This window comes from Salvia splendens, chromosome 6 (genome assembly GCF_004379255.2).
Source record: "Salvia splendens isolate huo1 chromosome 6, SspV2, whole genome shotgun sequence".
Taxonomy (NCBI): Eukaryota; Viridiplantae; Streptophyta; class Magnoliopsida; order Lamiales; family Lamiaceae; genus Salvia; species Salvia splendens.
The window spans coordinates 34,753,824-34,764,508 of NC_056037.1; the positions used below are offsets into that span (position 1 = coordinate 34,753,824).

Sequence of the window (10,685 nt, forward strand, 5' to 3'; positions counted from 1 at the left end):
TGAAAATTGGTGGTGGAGAGAGACACTAAAGGGAAAAAGTGGGCATACCCCCTTGTTTTAGGTGTTGTTCCTATAAATATTGGCCAACATATTCAAACTTTTTCCATAGGAGTGAAACCAAAGGGATTGTGTTGATGAATTCTCTGCACACTCTTGGCTTGTAATAAAGTTGTAGTGTGGGTCATTCATAATTTCCACCCACTCCCATTTCTACCTATCAACAACTTAAATGTGGATTCATTCATACAAATGTTACCTTTGACTTTTTTGGGCATAAACATAGTTGGCCTAATTTCTAACGAATTTGATGTCAACATTCGGCAAAATATGAAGTGTTAAAGTTTGTAACGCTTTTGTTGCTATAGTTAATGGTATTTAACATAGGGCGGCACTCCATCCACAATGTACATGCGGAACTTGGTCAAAGCCGGTTTTTTTTTTTTAAATACTACTACTAATTTTTTACGAATAACTATATCATTTTTTCAATAACTTTTTATTACAAGTATCACTATTTTTGGTAATGGGATATCAAGTACTATCAGTTTTTATTGTTACATGTTGTGGCTTTTGTTCAGAACAACCTAACAACAATCGCTTTTGAATTATTAATTGGGGGCAATATTTGATATTGCCTAGCTATGGGATTTCAAAATGTATTAATGCTACTCTAGAGTTATAAATGTTTTCAAATACTTTGTTTTGCCTTATAATAGAAGGTGAACATGTAATGTTTTGTTTTTATCCATGTTATAGGACCATCTATAAAATAGACGACGTGTCATGATATTCTTTAATCTAAAATTTGTTAAACTGAAGGAAACTTGGTAACAAAATTATAGTACCTTACTACTAGTATATTTGATCTACACATCGCACTCGAAATAATACATGTAAAATCGAATGAAAGTCGATAACAAAATAACTCTCAATTTAGTACACATGCCACAATAAAGTAAAACTAACACATCATATGCAAAACATCTTTATGAGAACATGTCATGTTCAAGTAAATTAAAGACACAATTGAAATTAGTAAAGAGACTAAGTATACCGAATTTCAGTTGGTGGATGGGACTGGTTGACAGTCGATTCTACACCTAGCAAATTACAATACATACTAAAATAACCAAGATGCCTAAACCAATCGAGCTCTAATGGTGGAAAGAGCCCCAAAAACCAATTTCTCACCACTCAATTGAACTCAAAATTAACAAAAGATTAAAATATATTACGAAATTGTCACCAACCGTTAATTTCAAGTAGGTTTCAAGTTCTGAAACATGGCATCCCACTTGATATCTTCAACTGCAGGGGACCAATACTCATCACAATCCTCTTCCTCCTCCTTCCGATCACCCTCGAGGGGGTGATCGCTCGTCCACGGGCTCGAGAAGCTATCGATTCTCGAGCTGTGGAACAACATGGGACTCCCATTGGTCAGCAGGAGCGGCGCCCTGCCACCAACCAGGTTCCCGCTCCTGCTGGCCAGGGCAATCCTCTTGTTCCGCCTCAGCAGCGCACCGCCCTTCCAGCGGGCGCTGTAGCTGCTGCGCAGGGGCACGAGCGCGAGGGCAGAGTCGTCGCGGGCCCGGGCCCACGGCGGGCGGAGGTACTTGGAGAAGCACCTCTTGGTCCTCTTGATGGCGATGAGGATCCGGGATACCGGCCTCCCAGTTTCCTTCCTCGCGAGCTTGAGGATCTCGAGGCGGTGTTTGGCTATCGAGACCCCCATGCTCTGGAGGAACTCGTGGTTCAGATAGGAGATGTCGCCTTCCTCGAGCTCGTTTCGAGCGAACGAGAGGCCGTATTCGTAGACCAGGGTGGGATCGAGCCCTGTTTTTGAGAGCCATGAGAACCAATCCATTGAAGAAAGTGTGTGGAGAAAAATGAGTGTGTTTCAAACTATGGTAGTGTGGAAATGGTTAAAGGCAGCCTATTTATGAAAAGACTATAGTGAACTTTGCTTAAGTTGATTCTTGAAATAATGTTTGTTTTTTTGGGTTGGTAGCTGAATGTTAAAGAAAAGTGAAGTTGGGGTTGGGCGTGTTGAGTGAGTTGAATAGGAAATTTGTAAAACAATTATTTTTACTTTACCTATATAATAATAATAATATAAATTGTGAATATAAAAAAAATAAGAATACATAATACATAATAAAGCAAGAGATATCCTGTGAGGCTTGCTTGGGGTAGGAGTATGGGACGAGAAGTGTGGGCTTCAATGCTATTTATTGTTCCCTCTCCCAATAAAGAAATAAATAAATATGTTAATGTATCATTAGTTTTATTAACATATATGGGATATTATTTCAAAAAAATAAAAATACAGTTAATATATGAGAATATGTATTTTCCATCAATCACGGCCTGAGTAAAGGAAGTCTAAAGCGCCAGTGCTTCCTTTTTGCTTTTTCAATTTATATTCTAATAGCATCCACAATATTTCGTGGACAAGCAATAGCCCAGCCATAACTCAGCCACAAACTTCTCTGCCACATCAGCAACACTAAATTCCTCTTGCCACATCAGCAGAACAAGCAACTGGACAAACAATAGCCCAGTCATAGCTCAGCCACATCATAAGCACTAAAAACAAATAATTAAACAATCACTCAAAATACGGAATTAAATTTACGACACATATACGAGAAAATTCAATAATAATATTAAAATTTTAAAATAGAGAAATTAAGATAGAGAGAGTACTCGTTAAAACAAGTGGTGCGAAAGAAAATGAAGTTCAAATCGCGTATATATAGACTTTCGAAAAAAAAAACAAAATTGTGCTCGTCAGTCGCTCGCCGATCGGGAGGCTGCAATAGGGGCGAGCGAATCGGCGTGCGCTCGCCGAAATTCTCGCCGGTTTGGCGCTCGCCTGCTGCAATAGTTCTGCGAGCGGACCGGCGAGTGCCAAAAATCGGCGAGCCGGTGCGCTCGCCGCTATTGCGGATGCTCTAATTAAGTCTGTGATAAATTACAAGATAATTAAACCCTTTGGATCTGATATATGAAAGGAACTATAGCTTAATTCATTGAATTCGTCGAAACACATGTCACAAATCTCAACAAATTAACGACATTTACTTCAACTGACAGCAAACGAATTATTGTCATTAATGTCACGTAGTGAATTAATTAGGTAAGTAAAGTAAGTATGGTAAGTAAATTAAATAACAAGACAAAATGTAATGAATAAAGAAAGTAATTTGTCATGTGACATGTCTGTGTACCAAAATGTATACTAAGTGGTTAATGTTGAATAATTGCTATTGTGAAAAAGGAAGAAGCACTAACTAAAAGCATTTATTTGTTGTCAACTTTCAAAGTAAATATTTCTGGTTTATATAGTTACTTTATAGTACAACACAATTAGGGATTTGACTGGAACAGCAAATCCTAACTATTGACCAAGAATAAGGCCATCCACAACGCTGTCTCTATACCGTCTCTTAAACCGTCTCTTAACTACTATTTGAGCACTATTTGAGGGCCCCACTGTCCTTTTTTCATCCATCTCTTAACTAAGAGACGGAACCTGCAACGCTCCGTCTCTTAACCGTCTCTATACCGTCTCTTAATTACTATTCATTCAATTTAATTTATAAATTTTTTTTAAAACCCAATTCAATTTAAACAAACACACTTTATTAAAATTAAAACAACATTACAACTTAACATTAAAAAAACGAAGACATAATTAAAATTCTAAAAAAATAAAAATGACATAATTTAATCTTCTCCGCCAAATTTTTTCCAAATGTGCTCAATTAGATCCTCTTGGAGTTGGGTGTGGGCGCTAGAGTCGCGTGTCCTTGCCCGAATAGCCAACCGTTCTTGTATAGATGGATGCGCTCCACTTCGCGGCGGACTACTTGCGGTTGAGCTTCCGGGGGATTCGGGGTCGAACCAATTTCCGGCATCGGGTCCTTCGTCTCGGACAATCATGTTGTGCAAGATTATGCACGTATACATGATGTCGACCATGCTCTCCATGAACCACGAACGAGCCGGGGCTTTGATGATGTTGAAGCGCGCTTGGAGAACCCCGAACGCCCTCTCCACATCCTTGCGCGCAGCCTCCTGCTTCTGCGCAAAAAGAGCCTGCTTTGGGTTCGCTGGCCTGCCGCACGTCTTCACGAAGGTCGGCCACTTCGGGTAGATGCCGTCGGCGAGATAGTACCCCATTTTATACCGCCGGTTGTTGGCGACGAAGTTGATGCCCGGCGCTTTACCATCCAAAACTTCGGTAAAGAGGTCGGACTATTGGAGCACGTTTACGTCGTTGTTCGAGCCAGGGACCCCGAAGTACGCATGCCAGATCCAAAGTCGGTAGTCGGCAACAGCCTCGAGTACAACGGTTGGGTGGGTGCCTTTGTGGCCGCTCGTGTAGGAACCCCTCCAAGCCACCGGGCAATTCTTCCATTGCCAGTGCATGCAATCGACACTGCCAAGCATCCCGGGGAATCCGTGCACTTGTTCGTGCAGGTTGAGGAGGAACTGACAATCCTCCGTGGTTGGCCTCCGGAGAAATTCGTCACTGAAGGCTGCCCGGACGCCTCTGCAGAAGTTGAGCAAGCACAAGCGCCCAGTGCTGTCTCCGATGTGCAGGTATTCGTCGAATATGTCGGCCGTTTGTCCAGTCGCAAGCTGCCGGATGGCTGCAGTACATTTCTGCAGCGTCGTGTGGCTGGGACGACCGACCGCGTCGAACCCTTCTCGGAAGAACTCCTCCCTGGCCGCCAAAGTATTCGCTATGTGGAGAAATAGCGGTTTCCGCATGTGGAAACGGTGACGGAAATAGGTATCTCCCCAAATCGGGTTATCGCAGAAGTAGTCGCGTACTAACCGTGCGGCGGCTTCCTCCCGGTTCCGATTGATGTACTTCCGGGAGCGTCGTGGGGGTGGTCCGGCTTCCTCCGCCTCTCGTCGTCGATCTTCTTCGAGTGATTGTTCCATTAATTGACGCATTTGCTCAAAAGGATCCATTTGTTTGAGTTGATTGAAGATGGAAATTGGAGTGATAGAGAGGATTTGAGAGGAATAGATGTGTGTTTGTGTTTGAAATGAGTATGAAATAGAATTATTTATAGAGTAAAAAAATTAAAAAATTTAAAAAATGAAAATAAAAATTTAACGGTAATATTACCGTTTGAAAAAAAAAATTTAATTAAAAATCGATTTTTTAAAAAAAAACGAATTATTGCGTCATCAGTGACGATGCCCACTCGCGGGCCAGCGAGTGGGCGTCACGCACGCATGGGGACGTGCCACGTGTCCCTGGCGCGTGACGAGCCATCTCGTCTCGTGTCTCGCCGAGACGAGCTACGCGACGAGACGGGCGCGAGATAGAGACGAGATGGGCGCTGCAATGCGTCTCGCGGGGGTCTCGTCTCTCCGAGACGAGACGCGAGCCCGGCGCGAGACGCATTGTGGATGGTCTAAGCTTTTCTATGAGCAATACAAAGTGGGGAAGCAGTACAAATTTTTATTATTACTACTATAAGTTCATATTATTTATAAATCATGCCTTGACTTTCTATTTTAATTTGAAGTAGGTTTTTTCCTGATATCATCCGTAACTAATACCCTATTAATTAGTTCATTATGTGTAACAATCAGCATCAGATAGATTAATAAGAAAGCAACTTTATAAATTTCAATTTCAGTAAAAATATGTACAACGAGATTGGAATTAACATTGACCGTTAGTCATAATAATAAGGGCATCAACAGTGGGGCGCTCTAAGGCGCGCCCTAAAGCCCGTCCTATGCACCGCTACGTCAGCATTTTATCCTCCTACCCTTTCACCTGCAGTGGAGCGCCCTATAGGTTTTACTATTGTTTTGTTAATTAGTTTAAATGTTTTCAAATATATAAATGCAAATTAATTAAAAAACACAACGATTAACTAAAAAATGACAAATACTACCTTGATTAAAAAAAGTACACGAAATCCATTTTCTAGTGTAAATTGAGAGTGAAAATGCGAATGAAAATGTTACACATGAAGGTGTGGTAGGGGGTATTTATATAAATGAATTTTTTGAATTAAAAAAAATATAAAACAAAAACGCGTTGCATCGTCCTCACGGGCATCGTCCGCGCTTCCTCCGCGGGCTATCTATCGGGCGAGGACGACGCATCGTCCATCGTCCGTACACCCACAGTGGCGGACGATGGCGCGCCCGAGGCATCGGGCGGCCTATCGTCCGCCCCACTGTTGCCCTAAGTATGTTATGCAATGGTGTTTATGTGTCTTAGAGATTAGTTCACGCTTATCAGTAGCTTTCTTACATATGTTGTTACGTTGGATCATAGATAATGTTATTATAGGATGTCTCTAATATTCTCTCCAAACATCATTGTTGATTTATTTCCAAAAATCATGATTTCATATCCTCAACCAACCCAATTTTTATGAGGCATGCCAAACTAGAAAAAGCCATCATTGAAATAAGGAGGTTGAGTTCACGAGCTCCAAAACGACAAAGAATAGAGTCGTATTGTCTCCCATGTGAAAGGCTATGTCCTATGGCTATGATTCTTATAAATAGTCGTATAATTTGGAGTTTATCCAACAAACAAAATGATGTGCTTTCTAATCCAAGGGTGTGGTTGAATGGTAGAGATTCATAGTACATTCTAATCAAAGATTAGGAGATCGAATTTTTTACTGTTAGAGTATAGAGCAATTTCAAAACTAAAGGTCAATTGTCTCATTTTTTGTAGCAAAGAAACTAGTCATTGGCGACCATTGATGGATAACTTGTTCATAAACAATAAAATGGTTTGTTTCTAGCTTGACTTGTCATACAAATTGTTCAAAAATATGCATGTGTGCCCATGCCCTTCTGCAATTTGTTCAAAACTATACGCATTCGATGTATGTGTATATGATTGAGACAATAAATACTCTCTCCGTCCACAAAAAATAATTTCATTTGTGGACGCCATGAGTTTTAATAAGAAATTAGTAAAGTAAGAGAGATGTAGAAAAAGTAGGCAAAGAAAGAGAGAAAGAGGGTGAAAAAATGGATAAAGTATGAGAGAGAAGAAAAAGTAGATAAAGTATGAGAGATAAACTTTCCATTTTTAGAATTGTGACTATTTTTTGACATCCCAAAATGGCCAAATGAGACTATTTTTCGTGGATCGGAGAGTATCATTTTTAGTTCTATTTTTATGAGATTTTTTTTTAATATTCGAGATTGCTTTTTATATAATGCAACGATATTTATTTTTAATGACAATAGTAAATCATACAAAGATTGAACCATGGTTCAGATTAATTCGCAATCTCAATTATATGCCGAATTGTAGACAATTAAGATAGATAACCCACTCAAAACTCAGAAGATACAAGAAATCATCAATTAATTTGGTTTTGACGTTATATATGTCTAAGAGCATATACATCCGTGCTCTTGCCAACGAGCACGGATGTGGGCCCGGCCCCACTTTTTTTGTCTGCTCTTAGGCAAGAGCACAACACCCACATCCGTGCTCTTCCGCAAGGACGAGCACAAGGGTCACACCATTCCATTATTCAATTTAAATAAAAAACATTTCCACAAAATTAAAATACATTAAAAATACCCAGAACAATATTACAAATTACAAAAAAATTTAAAATTACATAATCAAATTCCTAAAAAATAAAAATTGCATAATTAAAATACTAAAAAATAAAAATTATATATTTAAAATCCTAAAAAATAAAAATTACATAATTAAACTCCTAAAAAATAAAAATTACATAATTTAAGCGTAAAAATGCCCCCGGGGAAGACTAGTCATCATCCGGCCCGCAACGTTCTTTGGAGACCCCGTATCATTGCTCGGGGGTCATATTTGACCTATCGGCCAAATTGAGTTGGGCCAAAACCCCCCACAACGAGTTGGTGGGGGGTTGAGGTGGCACATAGGGAGCGGGAGTGGGAGCCGGTTCGAGAGCGGGGGCGGATGGAGTCGCGGCGCGACGGCGGTTGGTCGTCGACTTCTTCCTTCCTTGTTGTCTGCATTGGGAACCGCTCGGACTGGCGTCGGGGCTACCCAAGTTAGCTCTGGCAAGTTGGCTAGCCACGTCTTCGGAGCCGGCGTCGGATAGGGATACCGACCTTGACCGTTTGGAGGAGCCGCTAGAGGAGGATGTTACGCCTCCCCTATACTTCGGATGCGACCGCGTCTCCTGCCAAATGTTGAGGTACTTGAACGGCTTGTAGTTCATGGATTGGTAGGTCGACAAGGCGGAACTGATGATGTCGACCTCGCTCCGGCCGCTCCCCGCCGGCCGCTCTTCCTGGAGGTAATACCCCCTGGAACTTTTGGATTTCTTTGTTGGCTCTGTATATGGCGTTGCGCACCATACTCTCGTTGCGCTCGATTGTTCCATCCGACCGGTTTTCATTGTACAGGCGACAGATGCGCCACCAGTAATGATCGCCGGATTGGTTCGTGCCAACCTCCGGATCTTCGGAGATTGACAAGAACGCTTTGAACAATTGTTCCATCTCCGCCGAAGTGTACGGTGTGCGGACACCTCGAGTAGGAGGAGTTGGGGTTTGGGAGGGGCAGCTCGACCTCGCTCTAGGCTCGGGAGTCCACCCGTATTGCCCTTCGGGGGCATCTTGGTCGTCGATCGGGTAAGGCCGGTAGCCACCCGAAACTTTCGAACCTTGGGTTTGAGGAGGGGCTGAATATTCCCTTTCCGGACTAGGAAACGGTTGTGAACCGAACCAATCGGGGTTCCAACCGTGGGAGCCAGGGGTGATCGCCGTGGCCGGACATTGTTTTGTTGTAAGAGTAAGAGTGAAAGAAAGATTGAGAATTGAGAATAAAAATGAGAGAATTTAGATGAAAATTGTGTAGTGTGGTGTGAATTTTTGGTGTGGAAGTGGGGGTATTTATAGATGAAAATGTGTATTTTTAGGGAAAAAAATTTGAAAAATAAATTAAAAGTGGGTAGAAAGCAGATATAATTTTTTGGGAAGTGGGAAAATATATTTTTTTTATTTTTAATCAGATTTTTAATTAAAATCCGATTTTTTTTAAAAAAATAATTTCCAACGGCATAGCCGTTGGCCAATAGGAAGCTGCCACGTCGCCTGCTCGCTGGCACGGACATGCTCGATGCATCGAGCAGCGCCGTGCCAGCGGCAGACAACTCATCCGCGCCGCTGGCATGGACGGACGAGCTTGTGCTCGCCGATGTGGATGCTCTAAATCTCAATTTCAAACTCATGCAAATAAAATGATGATCGAACTTATAAGAAATCGAAAGATTGAGACATTGTGACAACCTTTAAAATGATAACCATATTTTTAAATATATATTTTTCTCTTCGATATCCTGAATGCCTGTTATTCCGAATGGTAATAAATGTAAATTTATTAATCGTTATTATAGTATAAAGTTATAAATCATAATAAGTAAAAAAGCTTAAAATATTAATTTATAATTATTACTCCAATATGGAGTATTTAAATATGGGTAAAACAATATCTAACAAACAAATAATATGGGTAATTAATTATATGTTCTTTTAAGAAAACGTGAAAAAATACTAAAGAATATAATGGTAAAAGGTGTTGGTTTCTGGATTACAAGATAGCAAAACCGAGCGTAATACAACCCAAAAGAAGGAATACAGAAGAAAGAACTGAACTGAAATTACAACTTAAAAAATGAAGCAACTAAACCAGTATGGTATGATAGCCGAGTCGAGAAGGCCTCTTCCCGCAAGACGAGATACGCCCCGGTAGTGCTCTCGGTTTGGCGTGTCGTCCCCAAAGGTAAAACGGCTACGTCTCTTTAGATGCAGCACCGCAATCAGCAGAGCTCCGGCGAACTGGATAGAGGAGAGGGCAGAGCTTCGACAGAAGGACAATGCAGAGAGAGGGAGAGAGCTTATGCAGAGAATGCTTGTATGTGTGTCCTAATGCAGTGGTATGACTAGCCTATTTATAGGTCAAGCCACCATGCAGGGTCAACCAAGCCATGAAGGCTCATCATGGCAGATTCGTAACCGCTGGCGGTTACGAGCGTATGGCAGGAGTGTGCCTTTCGCGTGTGGATTTCTTATGTGGCAGCCGTGACTGTGCCTCGCTTGACGACGTGTCAAGCCACTTGGACTGCTGACTCGGCGGTGATCTAAAAAGATTAGTTTGGGCCAAGCACCAAGCCCAAAGATCACCCAAAGACCAAGATCCAAGATACAAGATCCAAGTCCAAGTCCAAGTCCAAGATCAAGATCGAGATCGGGATCAGGCCCGAGGCCCGCGGCCTGCGAGCACGAGCACGAGCCCGTGCACGGGCACGGGCACGGGCTCGGGCTCGGGCGGGCATGCGGCGGCGGCGGCGCGCGCGTGTGGGCTCTTTCACCCATCTTGGTCCACTATAATTATTAAGTAACATAAAGGCACTTAATTTAAGCACATTAAAAGATGTGTTAATTCTCCAATGTGGGATAATTAACACTAGTTAATTATTCCCTCAGCTCCAACTCCAACTCCAAGCTTTAATTAAAAGCTAATTATGCCCAACTTTAATCCACTATTTCTCACTCACCGGAAATCGGATTTGAGAAAGTGAATATACTACATTTATCTACGTAAAATGTAGATCGAGGCTATGTCATTTAATTTCACAAAATTAAATGTATCGTCACATTTATTATTTGGT

General features: G+C 41.6%; 1 protein-coding gene across 1 annotated transcript; it reads right to left on the reverse strand.

Annotated features, from left to right (window-relative positions):
- Nucleotides 1-1,002: 1,002 nt before the first annotated feature.
- LOC121806877 lies at nucleotides 1,003-2,065 on the reverse strand. The gene has a single exon (XM_042207046.1). The coding sequence runs from the start codon at nucleotides 1,865-1,867 to the stop codon at nucleotides 1,259-1,261; it is 609 nt and encodes a 202-aa protein (XP_042062980.1). The 5' UTR covers nucleotides 1,868-2,065; the 3' UTR covers nucleotides 1,003-1,258.
- Nucleotides 2,066-10,685: the final 8,620 nt, after the last annotated feature.

Coding starts and splice junctions, on each gene's coding strand:
- LOC121806877 (XM_042207046.1), bottom strand. CDS start 1,867: ATGGATTGGTTCTCATGGCTCTCAAAAACAGGGCTCGATCCCACCCTG.